This window comes from Harpia harpyja, chromosome 9 (genome assembly GCF_026419915.1).
Source record: "Harpia harpyja isolate bHarHar1 chromosome 9, bHarHar1 primary haplotype, whole genome shotgun sequence".
Taxonomy (NCBI): Eukaryota; Metazoa; Chordata; class Aves; order Accipitriformes; family Accipitridae; genus Harpia; species Harpia harpyja.
Genome location: NC_068948.1, coordinates 46,002,223 through 46,030,073, shown reverse-complemented (window position 1 = coordinate 46,030,073; position 27,851 = coordinate 46,002,223). Strand labels below are relative to the sequence as shown.

The following is a 27,851-nucleotide window of genomic DNA, read 5'->3' as shown; positions in this document are numbered from 1 at the left end:
GTGGGACTGAGACCGTGCGATGGAACGGGGACTGAGTAATGGGTGCAGATCCTTGTGACAGGACTGGGATGGTGTGTAGGACCAGCCCCATGGGTAGGACTGCTGATTGACTGCAGAAAAAATCAAGCAAATCCCCAAAACCCAGCAGCACCAGCTGGGGCCCGTTGGCAATCAGCCCTGGTCTTTAAAGCCCCCCCAGGTGCTGGGGCTGGAGCTGCTGCTGCTGAGGATGGGGCTGTGCTGGTGGGTGCTGGTGTGTGAGGCTGTCCTGGGGGTGGCAGGTGAGTGGGGCTGGGACCCCCTGGCTGTTCCCCTCAGTCCCCCCATGGGTTGTACTGGGGGAGGTGGGTGGTGGGTGCTACTGGGTTTTGCCCAGTGCTGGTTCCTGAGGCCCTCCTGGACCTGCTGGCACAGGTCTTCTTGGTGGAGAGGAGACTTCCAAAAATGACCCTGTGCTCTGGGGACGTAGGGTTGGAGCAAGGGAGCTTGCTAGGAGCTCCTTGTGCCCCCAACTCCTGGTATGTCTGTAAGGACCTGGTTTGGATGGGGGGACTAGAGCCCCTGGTGGGGTACGTGGCTGCTGGCAACAGTCTCCCATCCCACGAGCAGCTCCTGGTCTGTCCCCAGCCTTGGCCAGGGTCACGGTACTGGGGAATGCTCTTGGTGCAGCCCGTCGGCTCCCAGGTGTGGCTGGGGACGCTTAACCTTGCACTTGGGGAGGGTTGTGGAGACCCTTGTGGAGCAAGGGTCCTCCAGCACCCACCATCACAGCAACTACAGTGGTCCCCTGCTAGGGCCTGGCCACCAAGACCAGGGGAGGTCCGAGCTGGGGCTGGAGGAGCACCTCGATGCGCCCAAACCCATCTGAGCTCCTGGGTGCTCTCTCCTCCTTTGTGCTGCTGCCACCCGTCCTCCACGAGTCCCGGGGACATCTGAGGACTTGGATGTCCTCACTGTGCCTGGGACACGCTGGCTAAACCCTCCCCTTGCTGCAGGGACCACCATGGCTCCAGCTGCTTCGGAGTCCTCCGGTCAGACGGTGGTGGCTCCAGTGGTGTCCTCAGGCGTGGGGACAAGGGCTGTGGCCCCAGTGCTTGCTGCTGCCACCGTGCCTGGTGGGGCTCATCCTCAGCCCCGCTCAGAGGAGCCCATCGCGAACTTCACCTTGAGGCTCCTGGATGGTGAGTGCTCTGGGTCTTGTGCTGGGTGCCGACTTTGGGGGATGAGAACGCAGGATGGGGCCAGCCAAGTCCCCCGGGCTTGACCAGCAGCACCCAGTGCTTTCTCCTGGTTGGCCTCAGCACTAGGACCCACCAGGAGTGGGTGGCCGTCCCTGCAGGACCTCCCCTCCCAGTCTTGCGGAGGGCTTTGAATGGCGGTGCTTTGAGACGTTCCCAATCCTGCGCTTGATACCATGAGTGGATTTGGGGGGTCAGCCGCCCCTTGCCATTCTGATGGGTGACGTGGTCCCTCTCAGCTCCGTGGGGGGGACTGGGAATGTGCTGTAGCTCTGGAGAGCAGGCAGGGAAGCCAGACTGGGGTGACAGAGCCAGGATAGCTCTTGGCTTTTGGGGACAGGGGCGGGCTCTGAAATCGGGGAGCTGCAGGCAGGTACCTGCCTCGCAGGGGTGGAGGCATAGACACCTACGGGCGGTGATCTGGGACATGCCTGATGTCCCTGTCTGTGGTGGGACAGGCTTGGGGATGTCACGCTGAGCCCACCCTCCCTTCTCCTTCAGGAGACCCCAGTGCCATGAAGAAGCCGCTGGTGCTCAGCCCCGGCTCTGCCATCCACCTGGAGGCCAGAGTCAGCTTCAGTCCTGGCATCTCCCTGAAGATCAACGTGGACCAGTGCTACGGGACCAGCTCGGAGCAGTTGGGACGCTCCAGGAGGGTCTTCACGGTGGTGAACAGCCATGGGTCAGTGCCCATGGGGTGGGAGGTGTGGACCACTGCTCCAGGCACCCTGAGGTCCTGCAAGGCCTCCTAACAGTGCTTGGAGACAGCCTGGGAATGTCCCCGTGTTGCTCTCCTGCCTCAGGTGCCTGCATGGGCAGAAGTTGGGGAGCATGTCTGTCCAGCACTGGAGAGGGGGGTCTGCCCTCCAGCTCACCGTCCTGGCCCCCGTGCTGGAGGATGAGCCTGAGGAGGAGGAGGTGAGGTGGGGGTGATGTCCTCGGTGGTGGGACGGAGGTCCTACAGGTGATGACTTGGTGCTCCCAAAGCACCACCCCTCCTGGGACAGCCTGCTCCCCGCTGCGGTGGTCTCAACCCCACGGGGTTGGGTGGGAGGAGAGAGCAGGGTCCCCGAGGAAGGATCTGGTGGTGGCATGTCCTGCCCGGGGCTGGTGTCTTGACAGATCTACGTGCACTGCCTCTTGACGGCGTGGGGTCCCGCCGGTGCCCGGGGGCATGGTGCCAGGTCCTGCTTCTACAGCCAAGCCACGGCCAGGTAAGATCAGCCCCCGGTGCAGGCTCCCTGCCGGTGCCCCAGGACATGAGCACCCGTGGGTGCTTTGGGACTAGAAGCCACTTGTCAAGGGGACCCATCTGGGGGACCAAGCCCACCCCATCGTGGTCTGGATGCCACCTCTTCTCCCGTGGTAGCCAGGTGGCACCACTACAAGTCCTGGCTCCCTCCTGGTGCAGATGAATTGGGGAGGTGCTTGGTGTCACCTGGGGGGCATCTTCTCTAGGGTGGCCAAGACCCAGAGGGACCTGCTGGCACAGCACCATGTGGGTCTTGTGGTGGAGGCTGGGGACCCCGAGACCCCCTCAGCTCTGTCCTCTCCTCCCAGCTGGCACAACGCAGAGGACCCTTCCCGGAGCACCCCGTGCCGCTGCTGTGACACCGGCTGTCCCCCTGGTGACACCCTCCCCGGAGAGCTGCCAGGTACCAGGGCTGAGATGTGATGGCCCCACACATGGTTTTGGGGTCTTGGGAGAGGGGGGGTGGTGGTTGTGGGGCTGGGACAGGCTCTATGGGTCATGTCCTCCTACAGGGTTCCTGGGAGAGGGGACACTCCACCAGGAGACGGTCGGACCGTTGCTGGTGCAGAAGGAGAAGGTGCCATGGTATGAAGGTGAGCAGACCCCCCTAACCCTCTCCTCGTGGCCCCAAACCCACCATCCCAAGCGCCAAAGCAACCTCTGAACCCCCTATTTTTGTTTTGGGTTTTCTTTTTTTTTTTTTCTCTTTGCCATCCCCAGCACCGTGCCGCACAGTGAAGAGGTTCCTGCTGGCCGGGCTGGCCCTGGTGGGCAGCACCCTGGTGGCAGCCGCCCTGGTGGGGGGTCTGCTGGGGCTGGCCTTGGCTGCCCGGCGCCTGGGCAGATGCCAGCGGGGACGGCAGCGGCCAAGGCAGCGGTGTCCCTTCTACGCCGAGCTGCAGAGCGTGGTGGGGACCCTGCGCCCCAAGGAGCTGGAGAAAGGGGGTGAGGTGGGTCCAGACTACCGCAGCCTGGTGTAGGGCTTGGTGTGAGCCGGTGACCCCCTTCCTCCCCAATAAAAGGTGGTTTTCTTTTCTCTAAAGCTTCTCCTGGTGGTAGCAGCTGGATGCCACCATAGGCTGGGGCCGTGCCACCACACTGACAGCCACCTCTCCTGGTGGTACCTCCTGGTACCAGGAGATGTGGCTTCTACGTGCAGTGGTATGGCCCCAGCCCATGGTGCTGGAGCTGGTGCCTCCTGTCTGGGGGGGATTTGGGTCTCTGGAGGCACCACAGAAGATCTTGGATGTGGTGGCAGCTCCTTGGGGCCAGTCCCCAGGATGTCCCATGAGGCTGGTAGTGGCTGTGGAGGGATGGAGGTGTTCCAGCTAGGACCTGGGGGTGGTGGTGGGGTGCTCAGGGCTGCTCTGGGAGTGCAGTGACCCCCCCCCCCCCATCCCACGGTGGAGATCCCCCAGGGCTGGGGACCCAGCCAGACCCATGTCTGTGTGTCCCCCCCCGCCAGGAGGGGACATGGCAATGGGTCCCTGCAAGTGCTGGCATGGCCGTGGTACCCAAACATCACCCAGCGTGGGGTCAGGCTTGAAATGGTTTATTAGGACCAGCCGTGGGGCAGGGTGGCCGCTCCAGCGACATCACCGGAGCGAGGGTTCACAGTAGATGGGTCACAGCACCCCAAAATCAGCAGCATGCCTCAGTTTCCCCAGACCGGGGGGGACTCAGTGTGGGGCTGGGGGCTCTCCCGGTGCCCCGTAGAGCTTACGGAGGCTGGAATCCATCAGGAAATCCACGGTCCTGCAGCAGGAGAGGGGGTCAGCGGGGTCCTGGGGGGTTCCCTGGGGTACAGTTAACTGGCTGTGATGGTGGGGGTCTGGCTGGAGCTGTCCCTAATGTCCCCGAGGCCCCAGCCCTACCAAAACCAGGCTTAGGGCAGCCTCACCTCGCTAATCCCCGGCTCGGCGCCCGGCTCCTGCTAATCTCCATCCCTGCGGGGCCGCGTCCCAGCCAGACCCCGGCAAAGCCCCTTTGGGATGAGGAAACCCTCCCTGCCACCCACTCAGCCCCGAGCCCATACTGGGACCGGTTCCCCTGGGAGAAGCAGCGTTCCATCCCTCTGGCCTGGGATGCGGGGATGGGGTTGTGGTACCCGCTTGTCCTCGAGGGGGTGTCCCTCTGTGTCCCCCCCCCCCCCTTACCTGTCGATGGGGGTGATGATGAGGGGGATGGCGGCCAGCCCCAGGGCGGTGGTGGTCCACCGGCGGAGAGGCAGGGGCCAGCGGGTGAGGGTGCCCAGCAGGGCCAGCGAGGCGGCGCAGAGGCGGTTGATGGTGACGCCGGGGATGGCCACCGAGGCCAGGCTCTGCCAGACGAAGGTGTCCACCACGGCCACCCCCACCCGCGCAGCCTGTGCGGGGTCCTGCGCGTGGGCCTGGGGGGGACGACGGGGGGTGTCGGTGGAGGGCAGGGGGGAAGCGGTTGGGGGGGGGGTTGTTGGGGAAGGGGTGACACTCACGGTGGCAGCTCTCCGGCCCTTGTCGATGGCGTCGGCCGTCACGTAGGCGGTGGCCACGCCGTAGCTGGCCCACACCACCGGTACCGGCACCAGCGGGCGGAAGGACTCGCCCACCTCGTTGGCATAACCTGGGGGTCAGGAGGGGGGTCAGCGGGGCCGGGGACCGGCCAGTGTGTCCCCCCCCCAGGGGGTGTCCCTGTGCCACCGGGACTAGGGAGGGCTGGCAGCAGGGACGCATCCTGCACGGGGGGGGGGTGGTTCGGAGCAGCCGGGTCACCTTGGACTCCCCGCTGCCACCGGGACAGCTGGGCTGTCGGTGACCAGTGACAGTGCACGGTGCTGGTCCCGGTGACAGTGACCGGTCCCATTGCCCGGTGTCTGTGTATGGTGCCGGTGCATGGTGCCAGTATCCGGTATTGGTACCGGTGCTGGTACCCGGTGTCAGTGCCCGGTGCGCAGTGCCAGTACCGGTGCCAATACCCGGTGTCAGTGCCCGGTGCGTGGTACCGTTGCCCGGTATCGGTGCCGGTGTGCAGTGCTGTTACGCAGTGTCAGTGCCCGGTGTACAGTACCGGTACCCGGTGTAGGTGCTAGGTGTCAGTGGCCGGTACCCGACGCGGTGCCCGGTGCGGGTGCTGGGTGTCAGTACCCGGTGCCGGTGCCCGGTGCGGGTGCTGGGTGTCAGTACCCGGTACCCGGTGTCGGTGCCCGGTATCCCACGCGGTTCCCGGTGCTCACCCAGGTAGCGGACCCACGTGTCCCGGTAACGGTCGGGCTCCGCCGCCCCCATGGCGCGCGCGCGCTCCCGCCGGCGCCGCCGCCCGAGCCCGCCCCGCCCCCTCGAGCGCGCGTCACCAAACCCCGCCCCGCCGCGCGCGCCGGCGCAGGGCGGGAATCGCGAGATGGCGGCGGTGGCGGGGGAGGGAGGCGTGGCCTCGCCGGCCACGTGACGGCGGTCACCGGTGGTCACGTGGGCGCGATGCGTGGCCGGGGCTGAATTGCGGGGTTCGGGGGGGGGGGGGGTGGTCCGCAGGGGCCGGTTGTGGGGCTGGAGAGGGGGCGGTGGGCCCGGCCGTGGGGCTGGGGGGGGCGGCTGTGGGGCTGGGGTTAAGGGGGGGGGGCAGCAGGCCCGGTTATGGCAGCAAAGGGGGCAGCGGGGGCCAGTTCTGGGCGGGGGGGGGGGGCAGCAAGGAGCGCTTGTGGGGCTGGGGGACAGAAACCAGCGGAGACCCAGCTCTCAGTCCGTCCCTTTACTCCCCCCACCCCACGCAGCAGCGGGTGGGCACAGGACCCACGTAAGGCACAGAGAGGTGGGGGACACGCACACACACCCCCCGGGTGCTCCGGCCCCGCTCAGCCCCCCCCACCTCGGTCCGTCAGCTCTGGGGGCTCAGCCCCCCCCAAATTTCTCCATCCTCCCAGCCGCCATGCTGGGGCGGGGGGGCAGCTGGCCATCCTGGGGGCACGGAGCAACCGCCCTGCCCGGCCGTGGGACATCGGGGTCCCCTGCGGTGTCGGGGGGGACACACACACACACGACCCAGGGCCGTGGAGGGTGGGGGGGGGGCCGTCGCTAGGGGCTGTGGTTGAGGGCCACCTCGCTGAGCTTGTCCCCCAGGTTCTGGATCTGCTGGGCGGAGGCGGCGTCAGGCAGCAGGACCTCCACGCTGTAGCTCACCTTCTTGGCGTGGAGGTAGCTGTAGGTGTTGTCGAAGCGCAGGACGTCTGCGGAAAGATGGGGCGAGGGGGGTGGGTGTCAGGGAGACGGGGGACGACCCCAGGGGGGTCCCCCCAACGCCCCGGGGAAGGGGGACGCACTCACAGATGCCGGGCGTGGAGCAGGTGAGGGAGCCGTCCTCGGGCACCATGTGGGAGTTGTAGCGTTGGTTGGGGTAGACCTCCGTCATCTCGCCCGCCCGCTGCCGCTCCCCGATCTTGGTCTTCAGGTACACCCCGAAACCCACGTCGGCTCCCTCCGACCTGAACTGCCACCTGTGCCGAAAAGAGCCGGTGGGGTCCGGCGGCGGGGCTGGGGACACCCGCTGTTGTGTTGTGCCCCTTTCCCGTGGCGCGGAGCCCCCTCCTCACCTGAGGACGCAGCCGGGGAAGAGGATCTCGTACTCGACCTGGTGGGACGAGCCGCGGTTGACCACCACCGTGTGCTCGTACTGTTGCGCCAGCTGGTCCCGCACGTAGTAGTGCTGGGGTACGTCCCCCCCGTAGTTGATCTGGAAGGGGATGGAGGTGGATGTGGATATGGGGGGGACCACCCGTGCACCCCCGAGGAACCCGGGGTGGGGGGTGTTCTCTTACCTTGCTCGAGCACTTGGGGTCCCCATCGGGGTCCGTCAGGGTGCCGCCGTACTCCACTGGGATCTGCTCGGGGTCGATGTACTTCTGCAGGACCTCCTTCCAGTTGGCTGGTGGGGTGGAGGACAGCGGGGTTTGGGGGGCTGTGACCCCTGCGGGGAGCCCCAGCCTGGGGACCCCCCCCCCAGGGTTGGGGTTTCAACCCTGGGTGGGATGAAAGCAGAGGGGGACGTGGCACCCCGGTTTAGGCTTCTACCACCCCCCCCCCCTCCAGCCAGGGACACCCCAGGGAGGGGGTCAGGACTCACATCCCAGGACCACGACTTTCTTGCGGGTGTCCTCGCTCAGGAAGTGCTTGACGAGGTTGTAGGCAACAGGGAAGATCTTGGGGGCTGGGGGGCGGACGGAGGGTTAAGGCGTTAGGGTGGGGGTCAGCACCCAGCCGGGAGGAGTGGGAGCCTGGGGCCGAACTCACCCTTCACGATAAACAGGCGCTTGAGGGACTCGGGGTAATTCTCCTCAAACATGGACAGGAGCTGCAGGACGGGGAGAGCTTCAGGTCATCTTCCCATCCCACGTATCCACCAGGGCACGGAGGGAGCGTGACGGGGTGCGGACTGGAACCCCCACCCCAAAACGCCGGGAGGGTGCGGGGCACCGGCAGGGACCTGCTCTTGCATCATCCCTCGGGGCCATGAGTCAGCCCGGATCCCTGCGTCACCGCCGCAGCCTGGGGATGGCCACGGTCCCCGGCCGGGGAAGGGGGGAGTCGGGCAGGGAGCCCCTCACCTCCCCGTACGTGTCCACAGCTGGCTTCCAGAGGTGCTTCAAGCCCAGGCCCTCGCAGTCGTAGACCATCAGCACCATCTCGATCTTCTTTCCCAGCTGGGATGGGAGGAATGAGGCGGGGGGGGCTTAGGTGGTGCTCGACCCTTGCAGGGACCCGTGGCGGGGGGGGGGGGGGGGGGGCTGGTCCCCAACGGGCTGGTCCCCCCCGGCCAGAACCTCCTCCCAAGTGTTGGTGTGGGGAGAAGGGGCATCATGGGCTGGTGCTGGGATGGGGACACAGGACAGGGGGAACGTGAGCTGGTGGGGATGGACAGGACATGGACTTATGGGGCTGGGGAGGACATTGGGTGGTGGGGATGGACCAGACGTGGACTTACGGGGCTGGCAGAGACGTGGTCTTGGGGCCGGTGGGGACACGGATTGGTGGGGACGGTAGGGAGATGGGCTGGTGGGGCCGGCAGGGCGCGGGCAGGCGGGCACCCACCTTCTTGCTCTGCTGCTCGCACTCTCGCCGCAGCACCTCGCAGTCGCGGAACTTGTTCTTGAGCAGGTCCTGCTTGGAGGCGGAGAAGAGCAGCCCCTTGGCGTCCAGCGGCCCGATGATGTCGTACCAGATGGGGCTGCCCTCCCGGTCGTAGCCGCACATTCCCCCCGACATGTACTTTCTGATCACCTGCGGGAGTACGGGGGGCTCAGGGCGACCGTGCACCCCTCCCCGGGGGGGACACGACGCAGTCCCCTCCAGTGATGCCCACCCCGGGGCTGGGGACACCCACCTCGGGGGCCTCCCAGGCGATGATGTTGTCGGCGTCCATGTGCTTGCGGACCTCGAGGTGCTGCGAGGGGCGGGCAGAGCAAGCCGGGGTGAGGGGATCTGGGGACCCCCCATCCCATGGGATGGGGTGCACCCCATGGGCAGATCACCCTTATTGGGAGAGAGGGGCTGGGCCGGTGGCCCACGGCACGCTGTCCCACCCCAGGTGACGACTGGGAGCTTGATGGCAGTTTGGTGGGGTCCCCCCAAAAAGCCCGGTGCCCCTCTCACCTTGCGGAGCATCGCCTCCGACTTGGGCAGGTCGAAGCAGCGCGCTGCAAGAGAGCAGAGAGCTCAGCCCTGCCGCCAGCGTGCCCGGCTCCACCTCCACAGCCCCCCCATGGGGTCTTCCAGCCCCCCCCCCGCCGTGTCCCCCCCACCCTGGGGTTACCTCGGAGCCATTTCAGGAGGAAATAGTCGTCCTGGGAGGGCAGGGAGGGCAGCACGTCCTGCAGGTTCTCCCGAAACTGTGGGAAGAGGGACTGTTGGCGGAGGGGTCCCCGCTCCCACCCCAAAAGCCCCAAGGCTGGAGGTTTGTCCCCCCCCGTCTCCCCCCCAAAAAAGTCCCAGCCAGGACTGAGACTGTCCCAGGAGAGAAGGGACAGCCTGCGCCCTGTCCCTGCCACCACGTGCAGCCATGACGAGCGGCATCACCGGTGGCATCCTTTGGGATGGAGCCGGTCACCGGATGGTCACCGCGTGTCCCCCTGCTCCAGTGACGCCCCAGCGAGTCGCAGCCCCCCTGGCAGGGTGCACAACTGGGGGGATTTGGGGGAGCCGGGGCACCCTCGGCACGCGGCTCCGCTCACCCCGGCCAGCCTACGGCCCAAATCTCCGTACCAGTCCGGGACCTCCCCTTAATGAGGCTGATTAGATTATCTCCCGCTGAATTTAGGTGTAATTAAACCCGGGATTAGCTTCTTCACCCTGAGAAAAACAAGGTGCTGGCGGACGGGTTTTGCAGCTCGCCTTTCTCACCCACCCGTCGCCGCCTTGGCATCGGGAGGTTTTCGGCTCCGTGCCCTGTGCCTGCTCCTGCCCCCCGGCCTCCGGAGCCCGCTGGGGTCATCGCCCGCGGCTGGAGTTTGGGTTGGGTTGGAAAGGCAGCGATAAGATAAAGTCGCCAGCGTTGCCCTTTCGCTGGGGTGGAATAAACCCGGATAATGCCTGGCGCCCCGGCAAGGTGCCGGCGAAGGTGGCGGAGGTGGCCTTGGGTGGCACGGCCGCCATGGTGGGTGACCGCCACCGGTTCGGCCGGGCGTCCTCGTCCCCGGGAGCCCGGCGGTGGGGCGGGAGGTTTCCCGGCCGTTGGCGGGACCGGCGGGAAGGATGGGAGAGGGACGGGGGGGCTCGCCGCCGGTGCCCGGTCCCGGGGGGCCACGGGTGGGATGGTGCAGCCGGTGAGACCCCCCCCCCCCCCAAGGGACCCACCCAGGACGCTCCTTCCCCAGTGGGCAGCACCACGGGGGGGCTCAGCCGGTGGGTTTGGGCTGCGGGCGGGGGCTGTGGAGGCGGTGGGATGGGGCAGCGGGAGCACGCCGGGACCGGGATCGGGACCGGGACCGGGGGGGGGTGTTGACGCCCATCGCGGCGGAGGGCAGCGGATGCCGGCGAGCCTCGGGGGGGGCCCCGCACCCCCCGCACATCCCCCCCCCCCATCATCCCCCGGCTGCCGGTACCGGCTCACCTGGGCCAGCGTCTCCGCCTGCCGCGGGCTGAGGTCCCCGACGCGGCCGCTCATGGTGCCCCGGCCCCGGCTGGGGGATGGATGCGCCGCCTCTGCCGGGCTGCCGGGGCGGCGGCAGGTTGCGGAGGCTCCGGAGCGCCTCCCCCCGGTCCGCCCCCCCCCCCGGCCCCGGCCCGCCCCGGCCGGCCTTGGACCCTGCCCGCCGGCCCCGCCGCCCGCCCGGTCGGCGCCCGCTGCGGGACGGGGGAGGATGGGGGGCACGGGGGGGGATTGGGGGAGATGGGGGGGGACTGGAGGGGATGGGGGGGCGTGGGGGGGGATGGGGCTGGGGGGGGCGTGGGAGGACAGGGGGGAGTACGGGGGTGGGGGGAAATGGGGGGTATGGGAGGACGTGGGGGGGTTATGGGGAAATGGGGGGTATGGGAGGACACGGGGGTATGGGAGGACACGGGGGGCTATGGGGAAATGGGGGGTATGGGAGGATATGGGGGGTTATGGGGAAATGGGGGGTATGGGAGGATATGGGGGGCTATGGGGAAATGGGGGGTATGGGAGGATACGGGGGTTATGGGGAAATGGGGGGTATGGGAGGATATGGGGGGTTATGGGGAAATGGGGGGTATGGGAGGACATGGGGGGGTTATGGGGAAATGGGGGGTATGGGAGGATACGGGGGTTATGGGGAAATGGGGGGTATGGGAGGATATGGGGGGCTATGGGGAAATGGGGGGTATGGGAGGATATGGGGGGGTTATGGGGAAATGGGGGGTATGGGAGGATACGGGGGTTATGGGGAAATGGGGGGTATGGGAGGATATGGGGGGCTATGGGGAAATGGGGGGTATGGGAGGATACGGGGGTTATGGGGAAATGGGGGGTATGGGAGGATATGGGGGGCTATGGGGAAATGGGGGGTATGGGAGGATACGGGGGTTATGGGGAAATGGGGGGTATGGGAGGATATGGGGGGGTTATGGGGAAATGGGGGGTATGGGAGGATACGGGGGTTATGGGGAAATGGGGGGTATGGGAGGATATGGGGGGCTATGGGGAAATGGGGGGTATGGGAGGATACGGGGGTTATGGGGAAATGGGGGGTATGGGAGGATATGGGGGGCTATGGGGAAATGGGGGGTATGGGAGGATATGGGGGTTATGGGGAAATGGGGGGTATGGGAGGATATGGGGGGCTATGGGGAAATGGGGGGTATGGGAGGATATGGGGGGGTTATGGGGAAATGGGGGGTATGGGAGGATACGGGGGTTATGGGGAAATGGGGGGTATGGGAGGATATGGGGGGCTATGGGGAAATGGGGGGTATGGGAGGATACGGGGGTTATGGGGAAATGGGGGGTATGGGAGGATATGGGGGGGTTATGGGGAAATGGGGGGTATGGGAGGATACGGGGGTTATGGGGAAATGGGGGGTATGGGAGGATATGGGGGGCTATGGGGAAATGGGGGGTATGGGAGGATACGGGGGTTATGGGGAAATGGGGGGTATGGGAGGATATGGGGGGTTATGGGGAAATGGGGGGTATGGGAGGACATGGGGGGGTTATGGGGAAATGGGGGGTATGGGAGGACACGGGGGGTTATGCAGGTATGGGGAAATGGGGGCCATGGGAGGACGTGGGGGGGTTATGGGGGTAGGGGAGGATATGGGGGGGGGTATGGGGCCATGGGGCAGGGGTGGGAAATGATGATCTGGGGGCAGATGGCAGGGAGAGGGGACGGTGATGGGGAGGGGAGATGGGGACAGGGGACAGATGTGGGAACAGGGGTGGGAAGTGGGGCAGGGGACAGAGATGGGGACGGGGGTGACGGCTCAGGTGCAGGGGCTGGAGGACGGGGGTAAGGGACTGGGGCAGGGGCAGGGCACTGGGGAGAGGGGACAGGGACAGGGCAGAGGCACCAGGGGCTCACCCTCCCACTGCCAGTTCACGGACAGTGGCCCTCGCTCCCCAGGGAGAGGGGACCTCCCCGAGAGGGGGACCCCAGCCGGGGAGGGGGTCCTGGCCAGGAGAAGAGGTCCCTGCAGGGGTCCCACAGCACCCCCACACCTGCTCCAGTCGGGGTCCTGAGCCGGGGAATGTTCCCCTGTCCCCACTGTCCCCTCCCAGGAATGCTGCGTGTGTCCTGTGGAGCTGGGCATGTCCCATGGAGCCATGCATGTCCCAAGGAGCCATGCATGTCCCATGGAGCCATCCATGTCCCATGGACCTATGGATGTCCCATGGAGCCATACATGTCCCTTGGAGCTGTGGCTGTCCCATGGAGCTGTGGATGTCCCATGGAGCCATCTGTGTTCCATGGACCTATGGATGTCCCATGGAGCCATACGTGTCCCTTGGAGCTGTAGGTGTCTCATGAAGCCATCCTTCCCCCGTGAACCTATGGATGCTCCACAGAGCCATCCACATCCCGTGCGCGTCCCACGAGGCAGGTCCCACATTCATGTCCCCTCCGTGGGGCAGCGCTCACGGCAGCAGCCCCCCACCACCCCACCCCGACTCCCATTTTCGGCTCCCCCACCGAAGCCTCGCAGGACCCCACATCGGTGACCGCCTTTCCTGGCCCATCCCTGGAGCCGGACGGGCTTCCAGGCTGTTGTTTACGGCTCAGCCGAACCCGTGGCAATAGGGATGTTTTGCCGTGCGGTTAAACCGGCTCCGGTTGCCGGCCGTGGGCGGAGGGGCCCTGCCCGCCCTGCGATTAAACCCCCGCAGTTGCGACACGGTTGGGGACATGGGGGACACCGGGGGCACACCCAGACCCGTACCGCGGACGTCCAGTAGCCGTAGGAGCTGGGGAGCCACGGCACCGAGTCACCATCCCCGGCGTGGCCCCTGCCAAAACCAGGTCAACGCCGGGGCCCGGGCGGTGGCTAATCCTCCCGGCAAATCCCCGCTGCCGGCACATGTGCGGGGCACACGTGGCCGAAGCGGGATGAGGACGGTGGCATCGGCGGGACTGCCTGACACCCGCCAGGATGGGCACGGCCGAGGGGTGTCGGGTTGGGGGGGGGCAGTTGGATTTTGAGGTGCTCGGGTGTGTCGGCGTGTGCCCACGCGTGTGCCGTGGCGGTGGGGTGCGTGGATTGGGGGTGCCGGTGTGTGCGGGGCTGCACGTGTCCCCGTGGTACCCCCGTGTGTCCCTGCATCCACAGGGAAGCGGGGCCGTGGGGGGCTGTGTCCCTATGCCTGCCATTGTCCCACTCCTGGTGCCGGTCCCAGTCTCGGTGCTGGTGCCTGTCCCTGTCCTGCTGCTGGTGATGGTCCCGCTGCCCATCCTCATCCCTGTCCCTCTCCCGGTCCCTGTCCTCATCCCGGTCCCCATTGCCATCCCTGGACTGGTGCCGGTCCTTGCCTGTGTCCCTGTCCCGGTGCCCATCCTGCTCCTGGCCCTTGTCCCTGTCTCGGCCCTGGTCCCCGCTCCCTGCCCCTATCGCCATCCCGGTCCCTGTCCGGGTCCCGGTCCCCGTCCCGGTGCTGGTCCCGGTTCCCGTCCCTGTCCCCATCCCGGTCCCTGTCCTCATCCCCATCCCGGTCCTGGTCCCTGTCCCGGTCCTGGTGCCGGTTCCCGTCCCTGTCCCCATGCCGCTCCCTCTCCCGGTGCCTGTCCTTGCCCCATCCCGGTCCCGCTCCCGGTCCCGGTCCCGCTGGGGACCCTGGCCCCCCCCGGGCGGGGTCCTCCGCTGCGGCAGGCGGCGCTGCGGGACGGGGCGCGGCGCGGTGATGGCGGCGGTGCGGGCCGCGCTGCTGGCGCCGCTGCTGGCGCTTTGCCGGGGCGGGCCGGGACCGGCACCGGCACCGGCACCGGGACCGGGGTCAGGGCCCGCCGCCCGCGTCGAGGTGGCGGTGGCCGGGCCCGGGCCGGGGAATGGGGCCGGGAACGGGGCGGGGATGGCGGCGGGGCCCGGCGGGTCCTACACGCTGCGCGGGGCCGTGCTGGGCGCGGGGGGCGGCCGGGGGGCTCCGCGGCGGGGCGAGGAGGAGGAGGAGGAGGACGAAGAGGAGATCCGCGGCCGCCTGCTGCTGGTGAGCACCGGGGGGGGGGGGGCTGTGGGCACCGGGGGGGAACCGGGCACCGGGGGGGCTGCGGGGGGGGTGTGGGCACTGGGGAGGGAATGGGGGGGGGGGAGGAGTGGGAAGTGGGGGGCACTGGGAGACACTGGAGGGGGCTGGTGGGCTCTGGGGGGAGCGGGGAGGGAGTGGGGGGCTGTGGGTACTGGGAGGAGGTTGTGGGGAGGGAGTGGGGGGGCTGTGGGCACTGGGAGGGGAATGGGGAGGGGGGAGCAGTGGGAACTGGGGGCCACTGGGAGACATTGGAGGGGGCCGGTGGGCTCTGGGGGCAGCAGGGAGGGAGTGGGGGGCTGTGGGTACTGGGAGGGGAATGGGGAGGGGGGAGTAGTGGGAACTGGGGGGCACTGGGAGACACTGGAGGGGGCTGGTGGGCTCTGGGGGGAGCGGGGAGGGAGTGGGGGGCTGTGGGTACTGGGAGGAGGTTGTGGGGAGGGAGTGGGGGGGCTGTGGGCACTGGGAGGGGAATGGGGAGGGGGGAGCAGTGGGAACTGGGGGCCACTGGGAGACATTGGAGGGGGCCGGTGGGCTCTGGGGGCAGCAGGGAGGGAGTGGGGGGCTGTGGGTACTGGGAGGGGGTTGTGGGCACTGGGAGGGGAATGGGGAGGGGGGAGTAGTGGGAACTGGAGGGGGCTGGTGGGCTCTGGAGGGAGCGGGGAGGGAGTGGGGGGCTGTGGGCACTGGGAGGGGAATGGGGAGGGGGGAGCAGTGGGAACTGGGAGCCACTGGGGGTTGGTGGGGAGGCCAGGGACACTGGGGGCCCCGGGGGGGGGTTGGTGGGGTCCAGGAGGCAGTGAGCACCGGGGGGGCATAGGCAGGGGCAGGCAGCGAGGGGTGCTGCTGGCCGGGGGTGCCCAGTGGCAGAGGGGAGGTGCGGGCAGGGATGGGGGTAGCGGTGGGGGGGGGCAGGACCTGTCCCCCGTCCCTGCGCCGTGCCCAGCTCCCCAGGGCACCCAGGGACATGGGGGTGCTTTGGGGGTGCCCTGAGCCTCGGGCTCTCGCCCCCACCGACGCTGCCGTGCCCCCCCCAGGTGGGAGACGCGGAGCCCGAGCTGGGCGCTGCCGACAGCTGGATCGGCGTGGTGCCCGTCGGCGAGGAGCCGGCCGAGGTCCCCCGGGGTGCCAAGGAGGAGTCCTTCACCGCCGCCGTCGTCAGCAAGGTGACTCTCCGCCCGGCCCGGGGTCCCCTCTGCCTGGCCCGGGGGCTACCGTGGCATTTGCTGGTCACGAGCCCGCAGGGCACCTCCTGGGGTGTCTGCTTGCCAGATGTGGGGGGGTCCTGGCCTGTGCTTGGTGGTGGAGGGGGACCCTGACAGGACTCCTGGGCAGTGCCAGTGCCTCTTGGCTCCCTGGCGATACTTCAGCCAGGGCAAAGAGGCACCGGGTGCTGCCTGCTCCCTGCCGTGGGACCGGAGCTGAACGACGGCACAGCCCGGCTGCCCGTCCTCCTGCCTGTCCTGCCTTCTGAGCCTGGGCCCTCTGTCTCCGCAGATGAAGCGAGCCCTGGTGCTGGGGGCATCAGCCCTGCTCATCCTGGCGCTGAACCAGAACGCCATCCGGGAGGTAGGAGAGTCCCGGAGGCGGGTCCCTGAGCCGGTCTCATGCCCCGCTGACGGCTGTTGCTTTCCCTTCTGGTGCAGCTGGACGTTTCCCAGCTTCTTGCCAAGCCTGTGATCGTGATCCAGTCCTCGGACAACGTCACCAAGCTGCTGGGAGCGCTGCTGCGGTACGGGCTGGGGCAGTGGGAGAGGCTGGGCGAGAGCCGTAGCTCTGTGGCTGGTCCCCTGCCTGGCTGTCACAGCCAGGGGCTGCCCTGGGGGGGCTTCTCACACAGCACATCGCGTTTGCTGGGGTGGTGTCGAGCTTGCGCTGTGCGGAGGCCAGCTGGGGCTGAGACACGTGTTTCCAGGGAGGGTTTGAGTCAGATCCAGCCCTTCTTCAGGGCTTGAGCCCTTCCACCCGTGGGTCCCCACGTGGTGGCAGGGGCTAACAGTTTCCTCGGCCAAGATCTTTAGGACTCTCAGCACAAATTAACAAGACCAGCTGGTTATCAGTGTGACACCGGCATCCCCACCGCTTTTGTCGGTGCTTATCCCCACCGCCTACAGTATTAGGACTCCCTTGGTCCTTCTTACATGCGGTAAATTGGTATCGCTGCTATAGCATCGCAGATGGGGAAACTGAGGCACGGTGCTGGGAGGAAGAGACCTGTGGGGGGTTGCTCAGAGGGCTGGGCACGGCTGGAAGGGGGAGTCTCCCTGTCGCCTCCCCTGTGTGTTCCTCTGTCCACAGTGGTCCCCGTCACCCATGGCTCAGCGTGGGCTGCCCGTCCCTATTGGGGAAGGGGGTGCTGCGGGCCGGATCCTGCTGTGCCCACGGCACTGACACTCTTCTCGCCTTTTGCTCACAGCGGTCTCCGGGCTACGGCGAAGATCACGTACCAGGCGGTGCTGCTGGAGAACCTGGTACGTAGGTCCTCCTCCTCTCTCTCCTGGTGGGAGGGCAGGGGCATGGCTGTGCCCAGCCAAACTTCCCCGACCAATGGGGGAAGCTGAGCTGCAGGGAGCAGGAGCCAGATCCACGAAGGCTGTTGAAGCTGCCGGTGCCTCGGTTTCCCCAGAGACTCGCTCCGTGGGAGCGGGGCAGCTGGCAGCCGCCGGCGCTTCCTCCTCCCCTCGACACGTGTGATCCGCCCAGCGCGGCAGGTCCTCTCGGCCTTGGGCAGCGCCGCGAGCCGGCGCGGCCATCGGCAATGCCGTCTTCTGCCTTGCAGGGAGTGACCCTCACCCTGTGGTCGACCTGCGGCCTCTCCCGAGGGGGCCTCTACGGGGAGTGGCAGGGGGTCATCTGCACGGGGGAGAACAGCTCGCAGGTCCAGGTACGTGCGCCGGCACCGGCGAGGGCTCCTCGCGTAGCCGGGGATCCTGGCGTGGGAGCAGCAGCCGTGGCAGGGCCGGGAGCGGGATGGGGGTCTCCGGTTCGCCCCCCCGGCCCTGGTCCCTGACTGCCCGCTGGTGCTGTTCCTGCAGAAGTATCTCCAGCAGCTGTGGAACACCATCCTGCTGATCGCCCTGCTCCTCTGCACCGGGGTGATCGTGCAGGCCCAGCGGCAGTCGCGGCAAGACCCGTCAGAGCAGGATGCCGAGGTGGGAACGTCTCTGCTCTGCTCCTCGCCAGGGAGACCGGCGGCTGGGGTCTGACCCTCTGCTCTGCCTTCGCAGCTGGACCTGAAGCAGCACATTCGGCGGCGGCTGTCGGCGCTGAAAACACGGCGGTACCATCCCGGCAAACCACTCCGGAGCCGGGCCTGCGAGATCGATAGCTGTGCCGTCTGCTTGGACCAGTTCCACAAGAGCCAGGTAGGGACTGGGGGGGACTGGTGCTGCGCTGGAGCCTGTCCTGGTCACCGCTTGGGGCCACCCATGCTTGCGCCATCCCTTTGCTGCCTGGGGCTGAGCCTCCTCTCGCTTGCCGGGGCCGGGGTGTCCGGAGGATCGTCCCCCTCCCTCAGGCAGCTCGATGGAGGCAGGGCTGCCGTCACGATACCACCGCCCGGTTCCCCTCACGTCTGCTGTCCGCTTCCCTTCCCACAGTGGCTGCGGGTGCTGCCCTGCTCCCACGAGTTTCACCGGGACTGCGTGGACCCCTGGCTTCTCCTCCAGCAGACCTGTCCCCTCTGCAAGCGCAACATCCTGGGTGAGAGCCGCGCCGGCGCCCGGCCGTGTCCCCTGCAGTGACCAGGGAGCGCGTTTGTGCCGGGGTGAGGGCTGGGGAGGAATCGGAGCCTGCCCAGGCTCCCTGTGCGATGGCCCTCCATCCTTCTCCCTTCCAGGGAACTGCTGCACGGAGAGCTAGCTGGCCTGACGGACGCGCTCCAGGGACAGACCCACTGCCGCTCCGGGGAGAGGGAGGGGGGCAAGGGGTGCTGGGCAAGCGGCGCTCGCTGCTGGAGCAGATTTGGCGCGGCTGTGCCCGTCGCAACGCGTGGCCATTTGGAGACTGAAGGATCTCGGGGCTCTCCCTGCTGGGCCTGAGTAGAGGGGTGGGGGGGGTCCAGACAGCCAGTGCTGGGGGGCTGGGGGAGTGGGTGCCGGGAAAGGAAGCTACAGGGGCACCCATGGGTGTAACGGGGTGGGGGCACGGAAGCTGGAGGCAGGGAGAGCCCTGGCCCAGCTGCACTCTTTCCCTGCTCGTAGTAATTTTTCTAAGTCTCCTTTATTTTTATTTTTATTTTCTATTTGCCAGCGGCTGTGGCAGGGTGGGCTTGGGGCCGTTCTGCGCCCGAGCCCGGCGGGGCGGCCTGAGCCCCTCTGCACCACAGCTGCATTGGGTGGCAGATCTGCCACAGCCAGGGACAGAGCTGGCAGGGCTGCGGGGCGACCTGCCGCCTCGCTGCAGGAGGGCAGGGGGGCTGAACGCTTTATTTATACTAACTTATTAGAAAGGACGGCACAAGTCAGGTGCAGAGACTGAACACGGGTGTGCCACGGTAGCCGGGGACTCGCCGTGAGCCCTGACCGGCTCCTGTTCCACGCCGTGGACGGAGGCTGCTGGGCTGCAGCATTGCACGCGTCCGTCTCTATTAAATACAGAGCAAGGACAGGCTGCCGTGTCTCATGTTGGGGTTGCGTGGCTCCCGCTGCCCTCTGAGGCTCGTGAGGTTGTTCGGGGGGGTTCGGGGCTAGCCTGCGTGTGCGGCTCGGTGGTCCCTGGCCCCTCTGGGCCCTCGTGGCTGCCAGCAGTGCAGGGAGAGCCGCTTTCCCGGGCTGCGGCTGTGCCGGCGAGCTAAGGGCGGCTCGGGCTCCTCTCATCCCCAGCCCAGCTCTGCCTTCGTCTTCCTCTTCCAAGCAGTGTGGCCACATCCCAGTCACCTCCTGGGAACGGTTCTTGGCGTGAGCTAACTTGCGCTGTGCCCAGGCATTGTCCGGCTGACGTTACGGTCAGAGCTGTGCCGGGGACTCCAGCAGCAGCTTAGCCTTGAGTGACCAAGCTCCAGCAACCAGAGATGTCCCTGGCCCCGCTCAGCTGACTATGCAGGGGCTGCTCCGCAGGCCCAGGGAGCATTCCCCACCCTGCCAAGGGCTCCTCGCCTGTGCGTGGGTCCATCCTCCGGCTGCCAGCTGGGGAAAGCCAGCCCCAGCCGGGGAAAGCCAGCCCCAGCCCCGTCCCTGCGGCAGGGCTTCTCCTGGGGCCGCTGTGCTGAGGGAGAAGGGGACACGCCAGCCCAGCCCTCTGCACCGTCGCCCTCGGTTTTACCACAAACCACAGCGTTGCCCAACAGAGAGGGACAACAGGGGAAACTGCACGGACCTGTTTGGTGCCACAGGCCTGCAGAAAACAAAGCGAAGCAACAACCAGAGAGCAGCTGGTAGTTGAGCCCCGGTGGAGCTGCTGCGGGGACCATCTCCCGGGGCTTCCTATGCCCACTGCATCCAGGCTTGACGGGATGGGCAGAGAGACCGGGTTACCCGAGGGAACGCACCTTCGTGATGCACAAAGAATAGGTAACGAGGTCCCACGGGGCAGGGCAGGTGGCTGCTCGCTGAGCACTTCATTTCTGCCTTAGTCTCATGAGCATTTATTTGCGGTAGCCACCGGCGCGGTGAGAGGAGCGGGGGCATGGTCTGCCTCTCCCCCTTGGCTCGGCGGGGTTGAGCACCAAGCCCTCAGCCGGGAGCGAGAGGCAGAGTCCGGCTTTGCACGTGGACTCTGCCGAGAGCGGCTTCAGCCGCTGGCTGCTGGGAGCTCGCTGCCGGGCCTCGTCTGTGCGTCCGTGCGTCCCTCTGCTGTCCCTGCTGCCTTGGCTGCTCGGCCGCCTGCGGGTGGTGGGAGCGGTTAGAGGGGAGGAAGAAGAGGGAAGCTCCCCAGCCCCTTCCTCTGTGTTCCTACTCACCCTGCGTCCTGCCTGCCGGCCTCCCCACCGAGAGGAGACCACAGCTGGGTCTGCGGGACGAGCTGGGGAAGAGAAGAGGGGGGAGAAAATTCCCCCCGCTGTGTTCAGCTCCAGTCGCACCCCTTGGCCACAGCGGGGCCGATATAAAGGAGCTGAGAACCAGCCCTGGGCACCTCATCCAAGCAGCTTTTCCTGCCGACACCAGTTAAACCAGACTGATCTCCCGGTGGCACAGGAGCCCAGGCCCTGGCCCAAATGGGGTGGGCACACCCCAAAGCCACAGAGCTGGTCGAAACCTAACGGGGCTGAGCTGGAGGGACTGACCCAGGGGAAGGGTGTTGCAGCAGCCCCTGGGCCTGGCCTGTCCATGCCATTTGCTCCCAGGGAGCGAGTGACCCTCGCGAGCTGCCCCTGGCTGCAGCCTGGCACGGGGGACGTGCTGGAGCGGGTCTGGGTCTGGCTGCTGGTGGCCTTGAGTTAGTTGCAGGCACCGTGCATGCTGCAGTGTCCCAGCATTGGCTTGGCCGCTCTGGCTTGGAAAGCGTTAGGTGGGAACACCCTGTTCAGCTGCCTCAAGGCTAAGGTGAGCTCCCAAAGGCAGGATCGGGCCCTGGGGCAGCGAAGGATCACAGCCCCTGCCCAGCTTCATGCCCTTCTGGAAGCGGCTTCATCCAGCTCAGGCCCGTGCAGGCTGGGAAGCGGCTGCCGAGTCGTAGGGTACATTGTGCAAGACACCCCACAGCCTTTTCTACAAGGGTACACAAACAGGGAACCGGTCTCCAGGGGATGTGGGACAGCGCCGGGGGCCGTGGCTTGGGTGCAGCCTCACCTTCAGCACGCCCTGCTCAGCAGCTGCCTTCACCTTGGCTAGCGCAGACCTGAGCCGCACATTCTCCTCCTCCAGCACGCTGATCCGGATGCTGTTGGCCTGCAGCTGCTTCTCCATGTCCTTGGTCAAGCTCCCAGTGCCTGCAAACAAAATACGACGTCCTCGCAGCGGGAGCTAGAGCTCAGCCCGCTGCTGCCCGCCTGCTCGGAGCTGTTGGCAGCAGCCCTCCTGCCTCGCGGGCAGGGTGGCTGCCCGCTGGAAAGGAGCCTGCCCCAACCAGGGAGCACCAGCACAGCCTGGGAGATGGCAGCTGGGACCCAAAACCGTGCCAGCTGAGACCACAAGGGCAAACAAAGCTCTGCCTGTGCCCTGGCCCTGCTTTACGTCCTGGCCCAGAGGTGGGATGAACAGCACCCACGCAGGGAGGCGTGTTAAGATGGTAGCGGCTTAGCACAGCCCAGGGCCTGAGCCCTTCCTGGCTATCAGTGGGACAAATGGTGATGTACAAATAATGGTGCGGCCAGGGCCGGCAGGATCCCCTGCGAGCTCTGGGAAACACCAAAGGCACAAGGCCACTGTGGGGAAAGCAGGAGCCGCTGCCCACTCACTCTCAAACTGCATCTCAGCAGGGACGTGGAGCTCGGGGAAGAACACCAGGAGCCTCTCCCGCTCCTTCAGCTCCCGCGCCTGCTCCTCCAGCCTGGACACATTCGCTTGCAGCTCTGAGACAGACTGCTCCAGGCTCAGCTTCTCCTGCTGCAGTGCATCCAGCAGCTCCTGCGGGGCACAGCAGAGAGGTGGTCAGGTTTGCAGAGCGCTTTCCCAGATCTTGGGACGGTACAGTCTGGGGGGGTCCCACAGGAGTACTTGGAACCACCCCCCCCAAGGAAAGCTCCCTCCCTTTCCTTATGTGATAAGGATGTCCCATGGCAGTGGCAACGTGGCAATGTCACAGCGGGTCCCAGAGTCCCCCTCCTGGGAAAACTCTGGCCATGGGTGGGGGACGGCTCTTGACACCCCCATGGCACAGCTGTGTCCCGCACCAGCTGCTCCCCAGAGAGCCCCTAACCCATGCTGGGTGCCAGCGCGGACCTGCTGCGCCCGTAGCTGTTGCCTGCTCTGCTCCTGGCTCTCCTCCAGCTGCTCTGCCAGCCTGGCCTTGTCCTCTTCGGCCTCTCCCAGGCTGGCTTGCAGCTCCTCACGCTCCTGGTCCAGGCTGTCGAGCTGCTGCAGCAGGGCCCTCTGCTTGGCCTGCAGGGACTGTACAGGGCAGGCGACCCTGTGTGGGGCTGCTGCTGCACCCGCTCACCACCAGCCTTACATTGTGCAGCAGCACCCACGAGCTCAGGCTGCTCCCACAGCATGCAGCAGGGCTGCAGAGCAGCTCCAGAGCAGGGGAGAGCAAGCCCAGCCGTACCTCTTGGTGCCTCAGCGTGCTCTCCACTTTGGCCTTCTCCTTCTCCAGCTGGGTGGTGGTGGCACTCAACTCCTGGCCCAGGCTCTCCCGCTGGCCGGTGAGCAGCTCCACCTTCTCCTCCAGCTCCAGTAGCCGGCCCCTGGCCACCATCGTGGTCCTCATCTCCTCCAGCAAGGTCATCTTGCTGACCTCTGGGGAGACACAGCACCTTTGGCCCAGGCTCAGCAGGAGGGGAGAAGCTCCCAGATAAAGTGTCTTCAGGGGGCCCCAGGCCCTCCACAGGACCTGGCAAGGGGGAGGCAGGTCTGAAGGGAGGGCTGCAGCCCCCTGAATTTCCACCAGCACAAGACCATTCTGGTGCTGGGTGATGTTTGGGCACTGCAACGAAGGAGGCTCATCCTTTCCCCCCATTCCCACCAGCGCTATACCCGACCGATTCTGGGGGAGCCAGGAGTTAGGTGGGTGTAAAACACTCGTGAGATCGGAGAGAGGCTGGGGGAGAGATGTACCAGCTGGGTGAGCCCCAGGGGTCCTTACCCAGCTCCTGCACAGCAGCCTGCTTCACAGCCAGTTCTTCCTTTAAGGCAGAGAATCGCTCTTCCAGCAGAGCAGCTCCTAAAGCAGCATAAAAACTCTACTAATTAAACAGCACCTCAAAAAAAACTTAAAGAAGGAACCAGCAAAATGGCATTTTTCATCCAGTGACTGTATCGTGCTGTGCTTCAGCAGGGAGGAGGCGGTGACAGGATGTGGACAACCAGCTCTCGCTGTCTGGGGTTAGTCTCTGTTTTGGGTTTGTGTGGTGGGGTTTTGGTAGCGGTGGAGGGGGGCTGCAGGGGTGGTTCCTGTGAGAAGCTCCTAGAAGCTTCCCTGGCTCCAAGTCGGACCTGCCTCGGGCCAAGGCCAAGCCCATCAGCGACGGTGGTAGAGCCTCTGGGAGAACACACTTAAGAGGGGAAACCTGCAGTGGGGCAGGAGATGGGAATGTGAGAGGAACACCTCTGCAGACAGCAAGGTCAGTGAAGAAGGAGGGGGAGGAGGTGCGCTGGAAGAGCAGATGCCCCTGCAGCCCATGGAGGACCCCATGCCAGAGCAGGGGGATGCCCCCGAAGATGGCTGTGACTCCATGGGAAAGCCTGCACTGAGAGCAGTCTGTGCCTGAAGGACTGCAGCCCGTGGGAAGGACTCATGCGGGAGACGTTCATGGAGAACTGTGTCCCATGGGGGAGACCCCATGCTGGAGCAGGGGGAGAGTGAGGAGTCCTCCCCCTGAGGAGGAAGGAGCAGCAGAGACAACGTGTGATGAACTGACCCCAACCCCCATTCCCTGTTCCTCTGCACTGCTGCGGGGGAGGAGGTAGAGAAATTGGGAGTGGAGTTTAGCTCTGGAAGGAGGAAGGGGTGGGGGGAAGGCATTTTAAGGTTTGGTTTTACTTCCCATTACCCTTATTTTGATTTGATTGGTAGTAAATTAAATTGATTTTGTTTTTTCCCCAAGTTGAGTCTGTTTTTCACCCGCTACCATAATTGGTTAGTGATCCCTCCCTGTCCTTGTCTCGACCAACGAGTGTTTCTTTATATTTTCTGCTCCTCATCCCACCGCAGGCGGGCGGAAGGAGTGAGCGAGCAGCTTTGTGGTGCTTTGTTGCTGGCTGTGCTGAAGCCACGACAGTCTCACAGTGGGGAACAGCCCCAGCACCTACCAAAATCAGTGGCAAAAGCCCTGCTTATGGTAGTGGGACAAGATTTGACCATGGACTCCATGCTTCTCCTGCAAATACCCATGGGCCTGGGCGGGGATGCTGGGAACAGCACCGTACCTCTCCGTAGGTCATCCTTGTCCCGCTCCAGCCTGGCTACAGCCTCTAAATACTCTTTGTTCTTTACTTCCAGGCTCTGCTCAGCCTCCTTCCTCTGCTGCGCTTGGGTCTCCTTCTCCACCTGAAGCAACTGGGAAAAGTCCTCAACCTGTTTCCGCAGCTTGTCCTTCTGCTTCTCTGACTCCTCCAGCTCAGACTTCAGAGGGTTGACCTGCTGCAGCAGCATCTGGAGGTGTTTGCTGATCCGGGAGAGGTCCTTGCTCTGCTCTGAGGCCCAGTAGTTCACATCCGTTGCAGAGAGGGTCATTTTCCCTGTGGTCCCCTCCACCGTGTCCTGGAACCTACTGAGAGCTGAGGGGATGTTCTGGCTCTGGCAGATGCTGGTGATGGCTTTGCCGACCTCACGGAGGCTGGCTTGTGCACTGGCGCAGGTGTCACAGGGTTCCAGAGACAACCCAGTCGTCTGCGTGGGGATGCTGCGGCTGCTCTCGGCCATGCTGCAGGCAGCCCTGGGCAGGGAGCTGCCTGAGGCATCACTGTCTGGTGCACAGACACTTGATGACGGGCATAGAGAAGTGGACTGGGTGACTTCTGTGGAAGTTCTTAACTCCAAAACGTCAGGCAAGCAGTGTTTCAGGCGCTCCTTCTCAGGTTTCCCAGCCTGGGGAAGGCATTGCAGCATGGGGATCTCCTTCCTGCAAGCCGTCTTCTGGTGGAGAGAGCACAGAACAAAAACAGGGCCCAGATTAAACAGAGTTGGCTGCAAATGATCCATAAGACCCCAAATACAGAGGTGTGAAGCGTGGGGACAGGACATCAGTGCAGCCAAGGGGCAACGAGGGCAGCAAGCCCTTCTCTTTGGAGAAGAGGAGTTCCCAGAGCTTGGAGGAGGAGGAGGACAGCTACCAAGCGCTCGAGTTTCCTGTTTACTGTGCTCCGTTACAACCAAAGCACATGACTATCAAGCAAAATGAATTTGCTTCCCACTCCCCGATGCGGGGTACAGTGGAACTGAATTTTTACAAACTGCCAGCCAGCTTTCCAACCACCACTCCTTTCGCAGAGCTGTGGTTTCATGACAGGAAGCCTCAGCAGTGAAACCTGCTCCCTGGCTCCCCTTCTTGTGACCATCCCTTCTTTCACACCTCCTGCGCTGTCTCCTGGTTATGCCAGATGAATTATTGTGAGACTTTTCCATGAGAAGGATCATTCTGAGGAAAAAAAAAAAAAATGCAGGGGAGGGGCGTAGTATTTTTACCACAAATTACTTCACTGATTTGAGCCAGCTTAGCCCCACAAATGGCGGGGTCGGCAGAGCTGCAAGGGCAGCACATTGGCAGGAGGAGAATATTTCTCCAAGCCATAAGGGCAGCCAAGCTTGCCCATCCTGAGACCTGGTGGAAGCCTGGAGGAGGATGGATCCAGCAGCTGGGAGCGGTAGTTAGAGGAGGGAAGGGGCTCAGGCCAGGAGGGGACAGTGCAGGACATACGTGTCCCATCTGACGCACGGGTCAGCACTTGGAGGGTCATGAGCCGGGAACACATCTGCCGTGGCCACCGCGCGCATCACGGGGTGTCCCAGAGAAGGGCTGTGACCTCAGCACGGTCCAAATCATGGGGGGGTGAGGCAAGGGCCATTTCCATGACCCCTGCACCCAGCTTGTGGGGTGTCAGGGCCCCCAAATGTCCCACCTCAGCCAGGAGCTGCTGGTAGAAGGCCCCCAGTTTCAGCATGCTGCACCAGTACCTCCTCACGGTCAGCCCTGCGGACATGCAGGGTCCCACTGTCTGCGCCGGGGGGACAGCTTGCTTGCTGAGCAGGTTTTCTGCATAGCCCGTGAAGCTCTGAAGCAGCAGCAGCAGTCTTCTTCGAAAGAAACGAAACACAGCTTAGAGCAACGGAGTATTTGTAATGCGGAAAGAGCCCTTTGTGTTTAAGTGCACAGCGAGCCTGAAGGGCCAGCGCCGAGGCAAAGAGGTTGTTCCCCATCCCCTGGACAAAGTGAGTTTGACAAAGGAGGGTGGGTATCAGTGCTCCCGTGACCCCCCCCCAGGCCTGAGTCACTCCATGGAGCAGTATTTGGTGGGATGAAAATCCTCCTGCAGCTGCCAGGACACAGGCTGTGCATGCTGCTTGCAGCCAGCCACTTCTGAGAGGCTGGAATTGAGCTCTCCCGAAAGATTTGGGGCACCCACGCTGCCGATATCAAACCCTAATTGTTAGGGCCAACAGCTCTGCAGGAACAGCTCATTTTTTAAAACGGAGTCGTATTTATTTCACCCAGATTGCAAAAGGCACTTTTGCCTCCCAGGCCTGTAGGTGCAGCCCTGCCTGAGTGTTTCCAAGGCTTTGGGGGGCAAGTTAATGAGTCCGCCCCCATCTGCCCAGGTGCCCTTGGCTCACGGGCGGAGCAGCGGGTTGCTCTCCTCCGTTGTGGCCAGCATTTGTGCCGGTAGCGCTGAGCTCTGTGCAGAGAAAGGAGTTGGGTTTTAAAACTCAGCGTAGAGCTGTGGAGCACGAGCCTGAGGTGCTGGCACACTTGCTCGGCATGGAAATGCGGGGGCAAAAAGCATCGAAAACACTTGGCTGCATTCGACAGGCTGGATGTACAACCATCCCCTTCCCTCCAGAGGGAAGGAGCCACTCTGCCAGCCAAGCTTCTTTAAAGAGGGGTGGTTGGGGTTGGCTTTGCCTTCTCACCTGTCTATCACCAGCTCCAGCAGCACCACGTGGGAGTGCTGGGTGAATTCGGGGTCGTTCTCGGCATAACTGTACCGCTCCAGCAGCGCTGTCAGGTCCAGGTCGCAGGACACTTTATCGGGGAACTTCCAGGAGGGGAAACGCACAGCCCCGGCTCGGGAGGAGACGTCGGCAATAGCTGCCTGCAGGTCCCTCAGGTCGGCCCGCAGGCTCTCCATGCAGCCGGGGTGGCCCAGGAGGTGCGCCATGCTGCTGAGGTGGCTGGATCAGGCCTGTGGGCGACAGCCTGCGACAGGGCCACCAGGCCTGGCACGGAGGGAGGGACAGCCCTATGGGGGACAGGTCGCTGGAAAGGGACCCAGCACAGTGGCCCCCGGCGCTGGGGGACCCCAAGAGGGCTGGGGGACCCCAGGAGGGACCGGGGGACCGGGGCGAGGAGGCGCCGGGCCTGGCCGGGGCCTGTGCGGGGACGCGGCGACACGGACCCGCCTGCCCGCGCCGCCGCCTGCTGCTATGGCAACGGCACAGGCCACGCCCCCCACCCG

The 27,851-nt window shown here is 65.3% G+C and overlaps 5 protein-coding genes across 12 annotated transcripts; 2 read left to right on the top strand and 3 right to left on the bottom strand.

Moving 5' to 3' along the window:
* Window positions 1-4,026: 4,026 nt before the first annotated feature.
* Window positions 4,027-5,813, bottom strand: MTFP1 (mitochondrial fission process 1). The gene is made up of 4 exons (XM_052796910.1): window positions 5,702-5,813; window positions 4,964-5,091; window positions 4,647-4,879; window positions 4,027-4,245 (listed from the first exon to the last, which is right to left on the bottom strand). The coding sequence occupies exons 1-4, from the start codon at window positions 5,751-5,753 to the stop codon at window positions 4,170-4,172; spliced, it is 489 nt and encodes a 162-aa protein (XP_052652870.1). The 5' UTR covers window positions 5,754-5,813; the 3' UTR covers window positions 4,027-4,169.
* A 385-nt stretch (window positions 5,814-6,198) lies between these two features.
* On the bottom strand, window positions 6,199-10,671 carry SEC14L2 (SEC14 like lipid binding 2). The gene is made up of 12 exons (XM_052796896.1): window positions 10,564-10,671; window positions 9,268-9,343; window positions 9,108-9,151; window positions 8,839-8,898; window positions 8,547-8,735; window positions 8,063-8,158; window positions 7,749-7,809; window positions 7,582-7,665; window positions 7,277-7,383; window positions 7,052-7,191; window positions 6,786-6,955; window positions 6,199-6,688 (listed from the first exon to the last, which is right to left on the bottom strand). Exons 1-12 carry the CDS (start codon window positions 10,615-10,617, stop codon window positions 6,537-6,539), a joined length of 1,233 nt encoding a protein of 410 aa, XP_052652856.1. The 5' UTR covers window positions 10,618-10,671; the 3' UTR covers window positions 6,199-6,536.
* LOC128145984 (protein enabled homolog) lies at window positions 10,645-14,048 on the top strand. Its single transcript, XM_052796904.1, has 2 exons — window positions 10,645-10,785; window positions 12,688-14,048. Exons 1-2 carry the CDS (start codon window positions 10,645-10,647, stop codon window positions 13,126-13,128), a joined length of 582 nt encoding a protein of 193 aa, XP_052652864.1. The 3' UTR covers window positions 13,129-14,048.
* A 219-nt stretch (window positions 14,049-14,267) lies between these two features.
* Window positions 14,268-19,120, top strand: RNF215 (ring finger protein 215). The gene is made up of 10 exons (XM_052796898.1): window positions 14,268-14,604; window positions 15,678-15,806; window positions 16,138-16,209; window positions 16,287-16,372; window positions 17,057-17,111; window positions 17,420-17,524; window positions 17,676-17,792; window positions 17,868-18,005; window positions 18,240-18,342; window positions 18,479-19,120. Exons 1-10 carry the CDS (start codon window positions 14,302-14,304, stop codon window positions 18,499-18,501), a joined length of 1,131 nt encoding a protein of 376 aa, XP_052652858.1. The 5' UTR covers window positions 14,268-14,301; the 3' UTR covers window positions 18,502-19,120.
* On the bottom strand, window positions 19,114-27,803 carry CCDC157 (coiled-coil domain containing 157). Of its 8 annotated transcripts, none has more exons than XM_052796883.1 (10): window positions 27,307-27,803; window positions 26,298-26,472; window positions 24,606-25,314; window positions 23,323-23,400; window positions 22,786-22,976; window positions 22,461-22,628; window positions 21,977-22,145; window positions 21,369-21,508; window positions 20,540-20,601; window positions 19,114-20,462 (listed from the first exon to the last, which is right to left on the bottom strand). In XM_052796883.1, exons 1-10 carry the CDS (start codon window positions 27,552-27,554, stop codon window positions 20,225-20,227), a joined length of 2,178 nt encoding a protein of 725 aa, XP_052652843.1. In that variant the 5' UTR covers window positions 27,555-27,803; the 3' UTR covers window positions 19,114-20,224. The 8 variants fall into 8 exon arrangements, with proteins under 8 accessions (XP_052652843.1, XP_052652845.1, XP_052652844.1 ...); XM_052796885.1 differs by having other exon boundaries at window positions 24,606-25,311; XM_052796884.1 differs by having other exon boundaries at window positions 26,298-26,469.
* Window positions 27,804-27,851: the final 48 nt, after the last annotated feature.